The 20,988-nt window shown below is 40.1% G+C and overlaps 1 protein-coding gene across 2 annotated transcripts in view; it reads left to right on the top strand.

The window, feature by feature from the left end:
* Positions 1–20,988, top strand: part of LOC128884582 (semaphorin-2A) — a 313,381-nt gene that overhangs the window by 18,576 nt on the left and 273,817 nt on the right. Inside the window, exon 1 of one of the 2 annotated variants that reach the window (XM_054138054.1) lies at positions 11,343–12,720. The exons of the other annotated variant lie outside the window; for it this stretch is intronic. Within the exon in view, the coding sequence (XP_053994029.1) occupies positions 12,543–12,720 (178 nt within the window). The 5' untranslated portion in view covers positions 11,343–12,542. Of the gene's footprint in view, positions 1–11,342; positions 12,721–20,988 lie in introns of those variants that run through there. 2 annotated transcript variants of the gene reach the window in all.

The raw sequence follows: 20,988 nt of genomic DNA, 5'->3' as shown, positions 1-20,988 counted from the left end.
GTGGAAAGATCCATCCCTCGTTCTCTGGTGATCACCTTCTATTTTTTTCCCGCCCGTCTAATACTTTTATTATTATCCTGGGACGTCTATCGCGTCGATATGAAGGATGTATCGGCAGCTGTCGCCCGCACACGTACACGCGCGGCACGGACGCAACCTGGGAGTCGGTCAACCCTTTGGGTTCGGCGAGGTTTCGCGCAATTTGATCCAATAGCTCGAAACCAGAAACGGGGAAATCTCCTATACTGGGTCAGGTATTCAAAACGAATCACCTGAATAATTCCCTGCTTGCTTTTAACTATAGAAAACGAAGGCGTCGAACAAGAATTAATTGTTTCGAGGGGCACCTAACGCGGTGTCAATAACTTTTTTTATCGGTGAGAGCGTAGAGGTGATACAAAGACCAACTTATTTTTCTTTAATGAAATTTTTTAGATAAAACTTTTAAATGGAATGGTACAGTTTTGTGTAGATAGAGCGTTTCAAGAAAAATACACCGTAGATAATTCAAGGTTACACAAGCTAACTTTAAGGGAAAATAAATTGTTTCACGACACTCTCTAAATACTCCAATAGTACAAGATACGTCAGACTGTGGGCAATAATTGTCATCGAAGTTTATGGTGTGCCACGAGAGCTGCTAGAACGAAACCGATGGCGAGCAGAGCGTGCCATAGGAGCGCAAAGGGTTAAACGTTCGCCTTCCATGACTAAGAGTGTTTAATACGGACGGGTGACCATAAAGCCCCGATTTCGCCGAGAGAGTGTGAGGTCGCCTCCATGGAGGGCAACTGGATTGGCACCGGGGCGGTCCAGGTGTCGATATAATCGAGAGGCTTGCTCGTCATCAAAGTGTCCCCGTGGTTCTCCTAGCGCGACGGTGGCACTAACAACGACGGCAGCGACCAAGCCGACGGCCCTCGTTAACGCAAAAACGCGAGAGATGATGGATGGATGCTAAATTGCATTAATTAAATCCACCGTGACACCCTAGGCCGCCGGCAGCCTTGGTATCACTCGGCGGCGCAGCTCGAGCTTGCTTGTCTGTGATCGAGGCGTGAGCCGTTTAACGGGGTGTGGGTCACTTTGATGATTACATCCCGCACAGACCATTCCCCGTCCCTTTCCCTCCCGGTGCTCCTTCCTCCGTCGCCTTCGGGACTCTCCTAAAGGTAGGTCTACACTTGCAACCGAATCGGCGTGGTCCAGACGAATCATCCAATGGCCAACCGCCGCTTTTGATGCACGCGCGCTAGAAGCAATGCATTTCAATGGAAGGTAGATTTTGGATCATTGGAATCGTGGTCGGTACAGTTTCTTTGATCGTTCGAAATAAATTTGTTTGAATTTTATCGGAACGTTCTACCTGGTTCTCGTTGGTCTCCAGACTCTTATCGTTCTTAATAATTAATTGAGTTAATTGCACTATGGATTTACTTCTTAAAACAAAAAGTTGAGAAGTGTGGCGAAGTAATGTACATTGGTTTTTCAAATTTCCTTTATAATATAAATTCAAATAAATATCGAAAGAAGTTCTTTTCTTTTTAGGAAAGATATTATAAACATTAAATGTTATGGCTACACCAAGTGCTTTGAAACTTAAATTCGAGATTTCTTTAAAAAGTAGAGTCAATCGATTAGTGCAGTGAACGGCTCAGTTATTTCTGTCTTTTTATTCGTCATGTAGAGTGGATATTCGTATTCGTTTCGGCACAAACCCGTTCCTCGACCACCCTCGAAACACTTCTCGGACGAGTGCGACTAGAGTCGTCTTAGCTATCAAAGTCGTTGTCAGGATTAGACTGCGATGCGATACATTCTGCAAGGACTCTCCATGATGGATACCAGATCCTTTTGGCGTTATCGAATGACGACCTACTCGTAGACCATAGAGCAGCGAACCTTGGCACAATTTCACGCGGCTCTATCGACTGGGCTGCCTTTGATCGTGATTCGTTTAGCGGTTCCCTCGCGGCTACCAGACCACGTTCCTCTCTAGTGGAAAATAATTTCCTTTCAAGAATCAATCGATAGGTTGTGTCTATTGATTATTCGCATTTTTTGTATACACTTGCGTGACTCGAGTCTCTTCAACGACTAGAGGACGATCTTCAGAGATCTTCTTCTACTTTTGGTAATCACCGAAAGCAGTATATTTTTCAATGACACGTAACTCTACATCCTGAAGATCCTTCCACACGAAATTGGACACTTTTTGGAATAACAATTTTAACGATTATTTGGATATGTTCCAGTTTTTAACGATATTCGAACAAATGCATGTCAAAGGATTTTTCGAAATTTTTAAAAATGCTATCAATTTTTCAATAAATTATAAGTATTAAACTAGTAAATGTATGAGAATGTGATAGGGGTAAGAAATGAATGTTATTCCAGTTAAAAAAAAAAATGCATTCTTTCTTTCTACCGAATACCAAGGATGACAATTTTTAAAAATGATCATTTATTCTTGTTTGAGATGCAATTTAAAGATGGGTAAAGTTTTATTGGAATAATAAATAACAAAACAATTATGATCCAATTTTTAATTGTTATTTAATGATTAACGATTGTTTACTTTTAACACTTTATTTAAAATTATTATTTAAATTGAAGTATTCCCTTTCTCTGGTTAGCAATCGCTTCGAAACGTCTTCCTCGGAATGACTCGAAACAGCTTGATGTATTCCGTGGATATTCTATTTGTGTCTGAATAAGGAAATACAGATTTCCACTCGAGAGAGAAATGGACGAAAGGAGCTCTTTTTTAAACGAGTTTATTCGTATTTTTATTTGCATAATACATCTTCCTGCACTTTAAACAGAGCTGGTTTAACGTTCGATAATGTTTCATATTTAACGTAATGAAAAGGTCAGTCTGTTAGCTCCAGTCGAACTCTTGGTCGGTATTCATTGAAACAGTGGACGTGTCCTAAAGTAAAATTAAGGTAAAAATAACATTTTAGGTGAACTGATTGTTTTGCATAATTGTTACAATACTATTTCATATACTCATCTCATATCTACACTATTAAACATAAATGCACCGAAAACGTTAAATAAAGAAAAAGTATAGTGGTATAAACTTTACAAATCTATGAAATTATTTATTTATTCATGTAAAATCTTCGGAACTTGTTCAAGTTTTCACATGTCATCGAGATTTCAAGTCCGACAAAGACTTCCAAAACTGACCAGGGCTTTCAAGACCAATCGAGACTTCAGTACGAATCAAGAATTCAAGACATTCTGGTACTGAATAATGTACGAAGCGAATCGAAACTTCACAGTGCAGAAAGTTTCGAATCTCGACGAAGACATACATAGATTCGAATGACCATCACCATTTACAACTAGGTGCGACTCCAAAATTCATCTGCTGTATTATTAGGTTATTCCAATAAATTTTCATCTAATAGATGACTGTCCTTTTTTCGTATAGGAAATTTTTGAAAGTTCTTGAAAATCTTCATTGTCTTAGAAACATTTTGACACGCACTAAGGCATAACTATAGCACCGCGGATAATTTGAAACGTTTCGAACTTTTGAATAGGAATGAAAAGAGATCAATTATACAATCTGACAGAAAGTTGCTTATCATTTCATAAAATTGATTTTATTTCATATCTACCAACTAACGAGTCCGAAACATTTAAAAGTGCGGATGGTGCCATAGTTATGCTTCGCAATATAGTTCCAAATGTACTTTTAAATGGATACTCATTTTCTACCAGTTTCGAGACAATTCTCATAACCACTTTGCAGTCGAAATGCATGGCATAAACTTTTCCAATTTAGTACGTTTATTGGTACGTATTTCATTGATTCACAAACTGCTACAACGTTGGCAATTTTGAAATGTGTTCCATATAATTTCGTAGAGATATTTTAAAAACCTTAAGCAACCAGAATATAAAACAAAAACTCTATTTACCTAAAATAAATCTGTACCTCCTTAAATATCACAATCAGAATTTGCGTTTCGAGAAAAACGCAAACGTTAGTCCTTAATTTCCCAATCGAAACTTGAAAATCAGCAGGTTCGATTCGATGGGAGTTTCAAGGATTCAAAGATCCGTAAAGCGCAGGATTTGAACGTGTCAATGCTGAATAGAAAGGGCTTCGAGGAAGCGAAGTATCGTTCTGTTTGTAGGCGCAGTGTTGCAAGTACGAGGGAAATTAAATGAGATGATCCTTTCGGTGTACCTTTTCGAAATTGCGTCCTTCTCTTTGATGTTCTAATTCGATCTGCCCTGGCATGAAGAGAAGCGAGGCTAAGTGGATTTCGACGAATAAAAGAACACCGACTTGGAGCTCGCGTGGCGAAGTAAGACATTATCCGAAGCCCGTGGCGTGGAATCGCCGAGTTCGACTCTTCGACTACTCGAACGAGACGATGAAATCCCGATGCTGTCGTGTACCATATGTTTCGGAGGAGAGATAAGTGAGGGTTACGTCGCGTGGATATTGGGTATAATTTAGTGGGCCTCGCCAACGGAGAGAAGAAGAGAGTGTACGAGAAAAGAAATGCCTAAAAGAAGGGTACCGCGTGAGGTACTGATTATTCCAGGATTTATTCCAGAATTTTTAAACAGTTTATCTTCAAAATTCTATTTTCAGTACAACTAGCCTAAAAATATTATATTACGAGAAACAAATTATTTTCTTCTTTTTAGCACATTTCGTGAATAAAAGTATATCTTAACCCTTTGCACTCCGAATTTTCTGATTTTAGAACATTTTTGTTGAGTCTCACTCGACATAGGATCGCAAAGGATTAGAAAGGTTTTTTCATACATTTCGTTCCTAAGATAAACGCGAATCTAAAGTTTCTGCATTGAGAGGGGTAGGTCGAAATAACAAAAACCTCGAGCTCGATGCAATCAACTTGGGAGTCGAGTTTGCGTGCTCTCGAACTGGATGAACGCGGCTTGGATCGATGTTAAGTAGCAATTGGGACGGTTACTTTGTCGCAATTAGAGTCTCTAATGGCGATCTAACGATCCCCCTGGTCCGCGTTCTTTAACAATGGCGGCGTCGAAAGAGTGGCGCGAAAAGTGCGGTTAATATTTCATCCCCGCGACGCGCGACAACGTCCAGACGATTAAAAGGGGCGAAGAAATTAGGTCGGCGTAATTGTGTGAATTTTTAAGCGTGTGTCTCTTTTTCCTGTGGCTCGATGGTCGGGCTTGTTTGTTCAATTACGTCGACAGATCTGTTCTGTTGCTTGGCCAGTGAAGCATTTTCATTTTCACTGAAAAACTGTACACAAGGGACCAGGGGGACGGAATTAAGGCAGGGTTCTTGTTTTGGATGAACAATCGGCTTCTTCGTTAATTATATTTTATATTTAATTATAATTTATATCTTGAATATGATTTTTTCTATCTAAAAATAAAAATTATTTTATATAAACAAAAACATTTATCAATAACTGCTTCTCGAGATTTCAGGAGACCATCTATGAATATTAATGAATAACGACGCCAAATTCGAATTAATCCAGATATGATTCATTTTATCACCCGATAGACCAAACTCCTACCTCAAAGCGCCACGAAAGGGCGTTTCAGTGGCTTCGAGGACGAACCCGAAAATGGTTTTTCAAATAACCGGAGAAAAGGCAGAAAATTCCGACGTGCGGGAACGAACGAACCGCAAAAGAAAAGTCTCTTTCTCTCCGTCGGTTTTCGTTCGGTGGATTTTGTTGATCTTCGCGGTGACAAATGTTTTCGATTCGCGCGCGGTAAAAAGGGATCCGTCGATTTACGCCTGGAGCGCTGCGAGGCGTGGGAGCTTCAAAGGCACGCGAAGTACCACCGCGGAATAAGAGGATAATGTGGACTCGATTTGACGTCCTTGAATATTTAATATCTCGCGAAAGCCTTCTCATCGCGCGCGCTTTTTACGACGCGCCAGACATTTGCCCCTATTGAAGCGGAACTAACGAAGGATCAGGTTGTGTCTGGAGTAACATCGAGGACGCATGACTGATCGTGCCCGATTGATCTCGTCGTCGCCGCGCTAAAGAAATCGTTTAATGCCATTGGATTTCATGGTCTCGCGGCTCTCAAAGAATTGTAAAACGGAAAAGGGGATATGGAAATAACGTAAAAATATTTCCACAGGAAATATCAGCTCGAACGGGGGCGAGATGTGTTTCATTTGAACGCGATTATACAATACGAGTACGCGGTTAACTTTTCAGTCGTGCTTCCCTATGAAACTTGACATTTAATCTTCCCTCGAGGTGAAGCGAAATATAAATAAAACTCGTGATTCCTTTCGCCGGTGCCTGCTGAAAATCGAACCAATTAAAACGCATTTGCGAAACGAGATCAGTACAGCGGTACGAATTACTCGAATATCTACAAAGCTGGGAAAATCTTTCCTATATTTATTTTGGATATTCCTTCGATTTTAAACATTTTTCAATAATTCGTTCTACTTCATCCCTGGGGCGGTACGAAGGTAGCAAACACTATGCCAGGGTTCAGCTTTAGTTAACAAAATTTTTCATAAGGAAAAAAGCGATGTAATTACGAAATGAAAAATAATTAATGATTTTCCTCCAAATTTAGATTCATATGGAGCCTAATTATATAAAGAAACTATGAATTTTTAAAATGTTTGGTTAAGAAGTTTTTAAGCTAGAACGTACACAAACTCAAAAGAGGTCGAGAAAAACGTGTTTGTAATGAAGTGATTTAAACTACTGGTTAATCAACGATTCCAGCACCAGATAGCAATCCTTTTTCATTTTCACATCTTCTTTCGGACTCTTTGAGCCTAAACCTATTTTCCCCTTTAAACGTCACACTGCAAAGCGCGGTGAAATTTACGAAATCACCCCTTCAACCATGTCACGAAACACTGTCCAGCAATGAATGCCGCGAGACAGCCAGCCAACATAATAATACCTTCTTTCTTATTCAAACCGTGCCGTTCTAAGAAGTTCCCGAGTTATAATGCCGTTTCTCTCGGATATGTCATTCACATAAATATGACAGGGTGTATTATACGCGCTCTTAGCATAGCAGCGCTGCATCGCTCTTATACTTGAACGCTGCTTTCAAGGCATTTGATTACATCACCTCGTCGAAATGAGTTATGCTCTCGTCGTATTTTCGATGCAATTGCGTTGTTATTTTGAATGCAAGTTTCCTGGAGTGACACGTTTCTGTTCGTCAATGCGTAGAATGCACGATGGGGATTGTATATCCGAATGTTTGAAATATGAATTCCCGTTGATTATACGTAATATTGGTATATCGTTCGGTTATATTTGACATCAACAATCGATTAAACTTTTAGTGACGTTCTGACGAAATTTTGGTGTGTATCGCATGTATTGTATTTTGTGTTTCTCGGAGCTTATGCAGACTTTTTCCTAATTGGTAATTGCCATCATAAAATGCGTAATATATGCTAACGTTGAAAATTGATATCTTTCGTATTTTGTATTAGGTGTAAAAAGTAATTCCGTGCTCCTATATTCATCATCAGGTATACATTGAAGTAATTTAAATTCATTTGAATTAATTCTCTAGAGAGCAAAGTTCATGAAATTCAATGGATCGGAATTTAAAAGATCACGCGAATTAAAGGAAGGGAAATAAATGTTCTCTTGAATAGCGAATCGTTAACGATTCTCTAATCTCTCGGTGAAGTATTTTTCGTTTTTTGATACATGTTTTTTAAGCGTCGATGAAACTGTTCTCTTTTTGCTGTTTGTATTTATTCGAAAAACCGACATTTGTTTTATTCCGTTTTTTTTTTTTTTTTAGAGAGAGACAGTTTTCATTTCTATTGGTTATTGTTGTTAGCACCAGGTCGAATACAGTTTTTTGCTGTATTCGATCCCATAAAATGAACTGCGATCTGTGTATACGCGAATTCAGTCATGATTGCAGTAACGATAACCGAATATCGCTCTAGTAGACATTTTTTTGTCAAAAGGTGCCATTGCTTCGTTATAATTACTTCTTTTATGTTCTCTGCATAACACAATGTCTTGAATAAATGTATGAATGTATTATTAGATGTAGAAATTAATTCTGAATGAATCAAGAATGAGTCTCTAAGGAATATTTGCATCGATAATTGGACAATCTCGTTAGATGAAACTCGCGAATAGCGAAAAGACATAACTAAAGATCAGTGCAAATGGAGCATGTATTCCTTCACGTTTCTCAGGCTGGTAAGCAGACCGAGCTCTCGTGTATGGTTTCCATGATTGCTCTCATGTAATGTTTCCTGTATATTTTCAACATGATCCAATTTTTGAGATAATCACACCAAGTGACATCACTTTAGGCATTTCAGTTGGTCCAGGCTGCGCAACACACTACAGGTATGCATCAAGTATTGCACTGGAGCAACCATAGAAATTACGCATAAGAATATACAATCTAAGATGATAGTAATCGATGAATAGAATGTATAGTATCAGCAAAAAGTTTGTCCGCTGAGGTTACAAGGAGCACGTAGTTAAGGAGCGCCTTGCTCCTTTCGAGAAAGCAGTTCCTGACGTCACTCATTCAATGAGCGACTGAACGATACGATTTCAAGACGAAACTGTCGTTATTTTTCAAACTCTCGCGTGGGTGCGATTTAAAGTCTGTTCGTGTCGTCCGCTGATAATTTATAAGACGCTTTTGTATTCGAAATTTATCGCAGACCTCGCGATCGTTCGTAGCGATTTACCCTTTTTCCAACGATTTGCCGTTCACCCCGAGAAAGGCAAAGGTCTAGGCGTCGCTTAGAATCCACCGAGAAACGAGTTAGCCCTGCAAGAAACGACAAAGGACGCGGCCCCTGGAGGGGAGAAGCTCATGCAATTCTAAACTATTTCAATGAAATGGGATAGCGGCCGGTGGATTTGTTAGTCGCGGCAACCGACTGGCTCCTCGTTCGTACAGAGAAGACCGAGAGAGAGTTAAGAAAAGCCACGCTTCTGTAAGGACTTGGTTGGCTCACTCTTCCTTTGTTCTAAAATTCTTACGACTTCCCTTACGTCTTGCTAGTTCCCGTTCCTCTCGTGGCGAACTACAAAGGAAGTGGTCTGTATCATCGTGGTGGTAATGGCGATACCAGCGGCGGGGGGTGGTGGTAAGGATGATACAAAATTGTCTCTTCTTTCGCGTCAGGTCGGGGGATACTTTGTAGATAACTTTCTTTGCCCATCGGCTCAGCCTTGGCTCAGCTAACTTGGAGGGGTTTTTGCATTAGCATATCGACTTATTCATACAATCCGCCTCGGTTCGTGTTCCGCGGACGAACGGGCGCGCTCTATCCTCGGGGCTATACACGCCGCCGTCGATGATGACGCCGTGCTGATGGCGTGCCGCGCTTTTTGAGGGGCTTAGAACTTCGACTTGGAACCCTCCGGGGAATACGTTACGACGTGTTTCGATACATTGATTTCGTTAAACTCGAGTGCTGACTGCTGCGTCCTCGAAACGGCTTCGATAATGCCATAACGCCCTCGACGCTGAATACAGATTCGCATCGACGGAGAGGAACCACTCGCTCCCGAATCGAACGGGAGGAAAGTTTGTGAACGAATAAACTGGTCCCGTTACGCGTATATCGATTTTAGCCAAGCGAGATTCGCCGAACGTTAATCCGTATCACGGTCGCGAGTTTGTCGCGCGTTCCTTTTCACTCTTCAAAATTAACGCGCTCTCTAATGGATGCAAGTTATCGCGAAAGGAGGTTTTTTTAATTTTTGTGATATTTTTCGATAGATGTCACCATTAATTACGAAACACGTTTAACATTAAAATTATCAGACATACAAATAGTTAATAATAGACATACAAAATAGCAATTAAGTTAGGTCCTCCTTGTATGTATAATCGAAAGCTATGTCACAATAATCAATTTTGATGAGATAAGAAGAAATTTTATTTCGTTATCAGTTCGCGTTCTAATCAAGAAGTGACAAAAATAAATTCAAGTTTTAGAGCTTGTCAGTGTAAATAAATGAAGACCAAATGCATTTAGCCTATAAACAAAATATTTAATAACGTAATATCCATCTATATGTATTTAGTATTCTTCAGAAGTTTATAAAAGTAAAAATAAACTTCATAATACAAACGAAGTCTATACAAGAATAAGCTATGTAAAATTGTGATAATAACTAAGCATCTGCTTTATAGTAAACAAAAAATCACGCTAAAGTTAAATAAAAAGCAAAATTGGAATTATGAATAACAAACAAGTGGATTAATGAATAACAAACAAATCTCTATAAAAGAAAAAGTTCAAAGTATCAGGTTGTCCCAAAAGTTTCTTTCGTTTTATTAATAATTAATTCGTACACAATACTTTATGTTCTATGTTACATTACAAAATTGTGTACAATTCATTTCGCTCCATTACTCTTACAGCATCGATCTCTATGAAATTAGATTGTCTATTTATATAAACACTGCCACAGAAAATAATTGAATGCAACTCACGAAAGAAACTTTTAGGACAACCTAATATTTAGGAGAACTTCACTTAAAACAACGTTATCTAAACATATCTAAACAACATATCTAAATTGAAACACAATGTATATGACATTGCAATATTATAAAAATTGAACACCGAAGAAAGTATTTCAACCGTATCAGAACGAGTACATACTTCATCTTGTACCAAAACATAAATACGCTCAAACAACATGCACGTCAAAATACCGTTTTCGTACTTTGGAAATATAAGGGTAGGAAAACAAATAAAACAGTGGAAGAAACTTAGCACTCGTTGCAAAGAAAAATCCCTAATAGACGACGGATTATTATTGTTATAATTTTACTTCATTAAAATAATGTAAGCACATTAAGCACATTAAAATAATGTAAGCACTGTAAGTTTTAAGTTAATGTATATAAAAATGGCGTATTATGATACGTTATGTAACGTATGCTATATAAATCATATTTGGTTTAAAGGCAACGAATAAATAGACTACGGATCGTGGGAGTTTTCATGGTAATTCCGGAAAGCACTCCATAATTCAAGTCTCTGTTGCGGAACTACCTGCGTAGTCCAACTTGGAACAGCCGTTCGGTCGGTGGCCGTATTGGTCCGCGTAGTACGAAAATTTTTCATACGAGCCCATAAAACGCGCCCCCGGGGGCGAGGGTTAAGAGAAATATCAGGGATGACGGTTCCTCTGGCGTTCGTTCTAAGCGATAGTCGACGAGTGACTCGGATTGGAAGGAACTGGCGCGGATCATAGACTCGCGAAGCACGAGCAGCTCTGAACCGAGCGCTCCCGGAGATCACCGAGCGGGGCCGAGCGGCTCTGAACGCGGCAATTCGCGAATGAGGGTACAGTCGTGCCGCGGCCTCCACAGAGGGAGGTTTGTATAGCTCGTGCCGCTCTTCAACCCTTCATTTCGTCGATCCTAACGCGTGTACCGTTACAGCAATCCTCTAAAACAAAACCATGTTGTGACAGTCGTGCAACGAATCTTATCGACGATCGCGATGCAACAGGATTAGAACGAAATCATTCTCAACTTGGAGCCACGAATCGTGGGAGCAACAGATGCGACGTCGCGCGAGACGCGCTCTTTATATTTAGTTTGCCCACGATTTCCTCGCTCGTGTTACCTCGCGTCGCGTCGCGTCGCGTCGGTTCAATGATCTGTGTGTACTTGTACGTAAGCCAGTGACGTAATATGACGCGAACGAAAGTGCACCGCGTACGTCAGTGACATAGAGTCTCGCGTCGATGGGAATATCGTTGAATGTTTGATCGTCTGACGTAGAGACGCGACCCTTGAACAACGATCGGTGCTCCGTTCCTATTCGTATCCTATGCAGCCAGAGCACGCTCCAAACTGGAAATACCGTTCACTCGAGGATCGACGCTGCGTAAACGCAAACGTTAAAACAGAAAGCAAAGAGATTCGTAAGAATCGTGTTTGCCGATATCGTTCGGTCCTGTATCCGGTCCTTGGTAGGCGAGCCTAACCGAAGGTTCTTTACCTGCGGAGGTCCATAAGGACACCAGGTACGGTCGCGGGGCAGGAAAGAGAGACGAAGGAAGAATTCCTTTGTCCTCGAAGGCACTGCTCCGAAGGAGGTGGTCGCATCCAGGAGAAGGGAGAGAAGGAAGCTCAGCACGCGGTCGAGTTTCTACCTCGTCGGTTGTGTACACGTTTGTTCGAGCGAAAGAGACAGGACGTGACTCGTGAACGGGACAGATAGAGAGAAAACGAGGCTTGTACCATCGGTGAACGTCCATCAGCGCGTATCCAACGGCAAAGGGCAACAACCACACCGTGAACACATATTGAGCGCGCTGTTAAGCCAAGGTCGAGCGTCACGGACCACGTTTCACGCCGACTCCAAAACGTCCTCGCTCGCTCCAGCTCGCCGTGCTCCGAAATTCCCAAACGTGTTCGCGATCGCGTCTGTGGTTATGCTCGGCGATTAACGTCGATCGAATTTCTCTCGGTTCCGTACGTTTCCCGCTGGACCATCCAGCTGATTTTCCGCGTGTGTTGTTTTCTGTGAGTTGAGAATCGTTAAGATGCAACGACCAAGATTACCAGATGCCATGCTGGCGCTGGTCAGGGCAGCTGTCTTCGCAGCTGTCTTGGGACAGATACTGAGTCCCAGCATGGCCAACAGACCCGCTGGCGCGCACCCTAGTCACGCTTATTTCGAGCAACCTTGCTGCGGACGATCGCATCTCAGGCATCACAAAGGTTGGTGTGCCAGGGTTGATTTAGCATTTTCAAATTTACAGAGATGCCGGACAATTTTAATCGAGTACAGTTGACTCTTGGAGGCACACGATTTCGAATATAAATCAAACTCACGTTGCACGAAATTTCAGTGTAAAAGAGTTTCTAAAATGTGTTTTCACTTGCATACATTTCTGTTTGAACACGTTGATCGCCACGTCGCCCATATATGTGGGTGACAGTGCTTTTCACTGAAAAACGAAAAACTATTCGTTCTGAAAGTTAAGTGTTATAGAAAATGAATTTAAATGAAATGCTCGAATTTTGATGAAGTTACAAAACTAAATACCAAAATAAATGTTTCATTACGCAGTTTCCAAAATTCTGTAAACAAAATTAAATCGCGGTAGAAATTTTCAAGAGTAGTCTGGCAGTGAACGTGTTAACGTGTTTAATAGTTAGTGTTAGGCGATAGCATTGTCAATTGGCTAAAAAATGTTAAATAAATTTTCGAAGCTAAGGTGGGGGCAGTTTTTAACTCATCCAACTCCAAAAATTTTAATACGTTACGCGCTGTATGAAATCGTGTTGTACAAGAATTTCGATAGTACAAATGAAATCGTGCGTAAAAATATTTTTAACGCGTTGTAGGAATTCGTATTGCAGGAACTCGTGAAAGGAAGTTTGCTACGCAAAAATGAAAGACGGCGTGGAGCGAGTTATTCATGGTGTTTATTCGACTGGACAGTCACTCTATTGTGACGAATTTTTATTTGACAGTGGTGATTAATGCACGATAGAAAAATCTGCAGCTTTGTCGTGTATAGTGAAAATATATTTGTACAATGTTCGAACTACTCCGATCAGCTTTGCTAGATTATTTGTCGACTGCTTCAATAGTGTTTTAGCATAAACGTTTTCACGCTTATCATAATGTTCTTTAGATACACGGTAGACTCCTGTATAACGCGTTTAATGTGTTCGCTTTGTATGAATTTGTGTTACAGGAAATTGTGGTGTACGAGAATAATCTAAAGTAACAAGTTTGGAGTAATAGTATCATTAAATTGGAATAGAAGAGAGTGGTCGCCTAAAGATATGAAAAAAGTGTGAAACAGAAATCAGAAACGATGAAGAAAATTTAGTGAGCCAGTGCACATTAATCTTCAGCAAGTGGTTACCTAGATGACGCACTATGTAACAACGTAGACATATATTTCTATTATCAGATTCAAATAAATGTTCGTTTTTGGATTTATCTGACAACGTAAATAGCAAGGGTCGAAGACGTGTTCGGAGAACGCGACGATCTTGTGTTTACATACACTGAATGTTCCCTGTTAGTCGAAAGATAAAGTGAAAATTCTTCGACGTCAGTAACGTTACGATGTATTCAAAAGAAATAAAATTGAAATAATGTTATTTTCTCTATAGGCATCATTCATGAAATGCATAGAAACAAGATATCGTTAGAATTTTCAAGCCATAGCTATCAAAAATACAAAGAAGTGTTTTTTTTTTTTTAACAAAGTGATACGTTATTTCCACTATGAAAATAAGTAATAATTTAATTTCATGAACTACATTTGTTTAAATTCAGTTGAATCTAACGACTCAAATGTTAATTAAAATTTGATTTGTATTACTTTGGAAGTATTTCCTATTCAAACACTTGTTATTCGATCCATCTATAGAAATCAATCCTTATAAACAACTTTCCTGTTTCATATGATTCGAGAAAGATATCAAATCATGTAGGATTACTTTGAAGTACTATATTTCATAGCAAATACGCAAAATCTATCATGTACACGTAAACGTCATTGTTCGATAGGAGTTGTTATCAACATAAAGTGGACAAGATTGCTCGATCGACAGTCCATAACATTCAATGGCCGACGCTATCCACAATTATGAAAAATGCTCTAGCTCTCGCGTTGACCTAGAATTGCAGAACCGTCACCTCTGTTTACCGACTCGTCTTCAGCATTCATCCAAAACGTACACAGTTTGCTCTTGTTGTAAATCCACTCGCGCTGTGCACTCCAATCAATGGTTATTGAATTTTCGAGTTGAATTTTGATTGTTCATTTTATGAAAATTTACCATTTCGCGATTGAAACGAGGTGTACACTTTATTCAGCCCCATAACAGTATTTGGTTAAATCAGTGTTTAGTTTAGTTTATATTCAAGATTTGAGACCACACGTTAGAGGCTTTCATTCAATTGATACGTAGTAAACATTCATTAGATGACTTTGTTTGTTCTTTTATCTATTCATATTTCATTTTTATAATAGGAAATTACTTATATTCTAAATTAAAAATCATGAAAATGCTACTTGTTGTTTATATACTCTTATTATAGTTCGTAGCTAGTTGATGAAATATTATTTGAGATTTTTGTACATTTATAAAAAGACTAGAATCATGTTACTTATTTGGTGTAATACATGTGAGAAGTAAATTACACGTTGACTAGTGCGATGATACTGAGTTCATGTATATAGTGTACGAGCTAAATAAGAATATGTATCGATTGGTTTTGGTGAAAAGACAACTGCGTGGTAGACCCGTGGACTCTTCCTAAATGCAAGTTTCAGACAGATTGGCTCAGAGAAACTCATATTTTCTCTGGAGGTTCTTCGAATGAGTTCGAAAAGTATCACAAAATGTAGGTAAAGAAAAGAGGCCCAAATGTTTTCACCTTCCTCGCATACTATTTGAATCAATGTGTTTGCCGACAAGGATAATTGCATATATCGGCCCACATTTAGCCGAACTGTGATAATCGGTACTGGAAGAACGAGAACCCGTACGCGATACAGAAACAAGACATAATAATGATCCAGAGCTCCTTACTTTGCGCGCAAAATCCACTTCACAATGCACTTTGCATTAATTCCCCCGCGGTAACCAGTTCCGCGTCGCGACGAGTAGCGCGTGTGCGCGGGCAAAATTTCGCGAAACAATGTGTCGTTAATGCTACATAAATACCCTTTCACTAATTAATATTATGAGTTTCACTTATACCGGTATTCTAAATACCAGCGGCGTCGGGCGTTCGCGGAACAATATGCCCCCTCGCGCCGTATAAATCGCAAACTTTCAAACATTCCGCGTCGTCCGAGCCGCCCTTGCCGCCCGTGCACCCGCGACAGAGCCACCCAGACACCCTCTGGCGCGGCCGGATAAAGGTTAACGAAGTCTCCGGGCTGGTTTACCGTCGGAATTTTCGGTGCACGCGCGAAAAAAACACTTTTCGCCACGGGTATACACCAGGGGCGGGATTAAAAGGCCGACGTTTTTTCTCGCCGCGGTCTAGGGGGCGGCAGAAGGGAGGACAGCAACGGCGGAGATACTGACCGACCCCCTTGCGTTCTCTTTTTCGCGGTAAATCATTTAGGAGGACGCGCGCGGGTACGAAAGGGACGTAAAAACGACGCAGCCCGGTACCGAAAAGCCCGTTAGCATACATCACCAATATTATCTCGGGGAGGGCCCTGCCACACGATATTACCGGGGCTTAGAACGCCGGGACTGACTTCATTATGTGCTAGGGGGGCAGAGAGAGAGACAGAGAGAGTGAGAGAGAGAGAGAAAACCGTCGAATGGAATGTGGAATGGTTGGTTGGTCGAGCAGCCGGCTGGCTGGTTGCTCGGCTGCTTCTATGCCAGCCAACCGAGCCAGCCCTGTGGCCTCTGTGCAAGTCGAGTGTGGAAAGTGCGTGTTTGGAGTCGCATGTGTTTCGGCCAGGGAGCACCCAGAACCACGACAGGGTGGTGCACGCGATATCCACTGGCAGCATGTTCCAAAAGGGGTAGCCAGGCCTCAAAATCTTCGAAGGACAGTCTCTGGGCCAATTTACACACAGTTGCTCCAAAATGTTTTCATACAAACATACTCCGTTTCCTTTTGTATATGAAATCAGTCAGCTGCTTTTGACGAGCATACATATTTATCCTGGCGAAATGGCAATATTTGTGTTGTACAGAGAGTACTCGACGCGCGTAAACAGTAGTTATAATTTGCTGTTTAAATTGCAGTTTAAATGAAAATTCGCCGTTTTCATTCGTAAAATTCATTCGTTTTTATAACGATTTGAATACATGTAGACCTAGGCGTAATTATAAAAAGGAACAAATAAAAGAATACAAGCACTAATTATTAGAAGGAAAGTGGATACAAGGTGAAGAAATTTAGTTGTTCATTATTTTGTAAATGTATATAAGTATTTAGATAATGATGATGGTTTGTGACAGCATGTCTGTAATTGCTATTTCTCTGCGTACTTTGAACACTGGTTTAACAAAGGATTACAAAGATTAACGAAATGACAGACAAATTTTGAACAAGGCATCTAGAATGTTGTTTAAAAGCGCATTTTTAGAAATTAAAATAAATACAACAAATATGTTTGGTTGGTCTATCTATCTTTGACCCAAGAATGATCATTTTTTTAAAAGAAGTCTTTTTCAAAATTTTTCGGGGTTACTTTTGTGTCATCGAATGAACCCTTTGTGGCCAGCGGGGCACGTATGCTTCACTTGAACAATTGAACCGCGGGTGGCATACCAGATCGCTCTTTTCAAAGTACTTTTGACATACACGTTCCACTTTGATAGTCGAACTACGTCTGTCGTGTGAAATGGTATTTTTCAGAGTAAAATCATTGATGTAGAATTCTGTGCATGGGTTTTCATCTTCCTGTTACTGCACGTCTTTACATTTACCTTTGTTTGTTTTTAAAAGCCACCGTAGGAGGCTCCATATGTAAATTCTTCTGTAATTTAACGATACTTGTATTTTATGTTTCTATTAGTAATATTTATTTTTAATCCAGTCATTGCAAGTAACTATCATACACTCTACTGCTTACTCCTTTGAAACATTTCACACGACATAATGTTAAAAATTAAATTACTGCAGAATTGTTTTGGCCTGTAGAATCACCCCCACACCGCCTTCAAAATATTTCCTACCTGTAGATAAACACCTCTCATATACTATAAAACTATAAACGTACCTTTCCAAGTTTCCTCGCGTCGGGAAACGACGACCGCGGCGACCTTTTCGCGAAACATTTTTCCGCGACGGGGATCCTAGCGCGAGCGGTGCGGCGCACACACGAATTTCTCGTTTAATTTTTCGTTGTTCTTTTTCGCCCCCTCCCGACGGGTTTTGTTTCGCTTTTCTTCTTTTAGTCGCGCGAACGTAATTTTAATTGCGCGGTTGTCCGCCTTGTTATGCGAATTTGCGAGCCACTTTTTCGTTTCGTTTCGTTTGAAATTACTGGGCGAGAATTCGCGCTGCCTCGAGTTTCCGCCCGTTTTCTGGCCGTGCCACGCCACGCATCCACCCCCTTTGGCCCGAAGCGAACCGAAAATTTCGCCTGCTCCGTTTCGTTGACCAGTTAGGTACCCAACGCGATTGCTTGTTTCTCTTGTGCGTGGGCGTGAGAGGGACGGGAAGGTTTGTTTCATCAGCAGTCGGAGGAAATGAACGTCAAGTTTCTCGCAACGGCGATGCTGATTCTTGGTTTCGTTAGTCTCTCTGTTCCGTCCAATCTGCCGCCGGACAAACCTGTATTTAGGTGTATGACGTTACATCCTGTGCATGGCGCAGCTGCGTAACCGAAGATATGTAAATACCGAGGAAACGCACTTCGCGAGAGGTATCGTAACGCGAAACTTGCGATAACCGTGGCGCGCTGATTTTCGTTTTGAAATTGATAGAGATTAATGCGACCGGCTTGTTATCGCGTTATTCAGGTGTACCTACGTCGATATAAAAATGATTTTATGCAAATGAATGAACGTTCTTATTGATTCTTATTGATGCTAAAAGGAGCAGAGGAATCGAAATTATTTATTTTTCACATTTTCAGGCATGCATTTTATTTAAAATACTATAGAATTTTGTTCTATAGCGCAAAAGTCTTGTCAAAAACCTTTAGAAACTTGTATCGTAAAGGCAAGCGCAGTCTTGCGAATTCTTCGAGTGGTTTTATGCAAGACTTGCTCCATAGATGTACCATCTATTGTAATATTTTACAAGTATCACAAAAATGAAGGAAATGTATAGAGGTTGTCTGAGAGATTTTCGGACCAACTTTAGCTATGAACTTCGAAACTAGGGCTAAATAGTAGAAAAACATTTCGTTATATTTTTAACGAAGCTGATTTGTTACGATAATGATGATTGCATAAAATCTGCAGTTTAGTGATAATATTAATGCGAGGACAGGCTTCTTCACAAAATTATTCAACATAGCCTATCTAAAACTATAAATATGTTGAAACGTATTGTACATACATAATAATATAACACGTTATCATATATTGTAACGTAATGTATGATAAGTTTTGTGCAAACCTTGAATTTTCTCTTGTAGAATTATAACACATAAAAAACCCAGTTGAAGGTTAAATGTTGTTGAATGGTCAGCTTTTTGAGCAACCAAAAATTCGAATACATTACAAAACCACATATGGAGATTTTCCGTTACCCACCTGCCAGATAGCACATTAATTTAATCTGCACTTGGGGCTGCGACTGTACGCCATGATACGATCATGGATCGTAAGCTCCTGGTATCGAATCTCTGGTAACTAACAGAACGGATATTAATTTCGACGAGCTTCTCAAACTGATCCATTGATTCAATTTGCACGCACATTTGACATGTAATGTAATGAAATTTACGCGAAATGCTACGTGTCCGTTTGCGTCTAATTGGTTAGTACGGCGAAAGACCACTTTCGAGGGAATACTATTTCCATTCAGCGTACTATGGAGTCCCGTTTGAATGTATAAATTTGTCTTTCAATGGGACGAATGCAGAGTTACGAATCAGAATTTAGAGATTTATGTACGATTAAGCTTGAACACAAAATGGGATGTGTTGGCTATTCGAAATGATTTCAGCTTTCAAAAATGGTCCCTTAGAAGAATATAAACTAATAGATTGTTTCCTTTTTACGGAACAAAAGAATTTAGAGATGCAATATGTTTGATGAAATACGTTAATGCAATATTTAACATTATTTTCTTATTTTATTTTAAAAGACCAGAAAGTAAGGTGTATGGATGTGATTATTCCAAAGTCATGTTAATTTTGACCATGAGAAACATCGACACAATTTTTTCCTTAACACTCATTTCATATTACCATCTAATATTTTTTTATTGTTAAATATTAACACTTGAAAAAAAGAATTAAATTCAAAAAGTTTTGTAAAACTTACAAAATATATAGTTATGTGACACATTTCCTACAAAATTTCTCGTACCTGGTCGTCCTATTTTCTAGTCTACGATCATTCTATAACTTCCTGGGTGCAAAAGACGAAATGGGTATCCGATATTCCTAGCTTCTCCTATACGCGCAAAGGTGAGGCAAATGGCTCCAGTTACTTATTCAATCTTTCCAGTTTGTTCCGAAGCAACACAAAGACTGCGAACAGGAAAACAAATGTTATTTCCGAAAACAACCACTTTCTCGACAACAGCAGCATCACCCCGAGCGTCTTCGAACTCCGTGCATCCACCAAACGAAAACGCTCGCAATTCGCAGTCGTTCTATTTAACGAACCGTGTCGTGAACTTTCCCGTTTCGAAATTTTATAAACGAAAGCTGACCTCCCCGAGTTCGATAATTGCCGCGCACAAGAGCGTCGATGCCGGGTCTCCCGAATGGTCGGTCGGTTCTTTCGCCTTCTATCTGCCCTCGCGCAAGATTTGCCCCGACTGCTGAATTACTCCGCGTAAATCCTTAATTCGACCGTAAACTCGAGGAGCTCGCTGGGGTATACTTTCTTTGCTCTGCCTAGAAATCTACGAATGATCTTTGCTTAAGTAGCCGGGTAGAGTGAAACGTACAGGGTGTGCTGCTGTAGCTCGGAGCCTAAAGTGTTTCAATTTTCTTCGACTCTTCGTCAGCCACCTGCTTTTTCCTGGACGCGAGCGATATTTTTCGCTTAAGTTGCTTCGTGTTGATTGTTACTAAAATACGCTTTGAACATTGAACTTTAGAATTATAAACAATATGTCCTGGCATTAATTTATTCTACATAACCACTAATTAAATTTGCTAGACATACGATGTCCCCTCGTAGGGAACATCCGAATGCAAACGAATAATAAATTACAAAGGACAGACAAAAGTAAACTGCTCAAACTACCACATCACTCGAACACTTATTCCAGTTGTAATTTACATTATTACATTCTCCCTCGTTAACTAAATTATATCAGAGTCACCCACAGTCTCTTTCTATTTTAACCGT

Source organism: Hylaeus volcanicus, chromosome 1 (assembly GCF_026283585.1).
Source record: "Hylaeus volcanicus isolate JK05 chromosome 1, UHH_iyHylVolc1.0_haploid, whole genome shotgun sequence".
Lineage (NCBI taxonomy): Eukaryota > Metazoa > Arthropoda > Insecta > Hymenoptera > Colletidae > Hylaeus > Hylaeus volcanicus.
The sequence above is the reverse complement of the archived record's forward strand: the minus strand, read 5'-3'. Positions and strand labels throughout refer to the sequence as shown.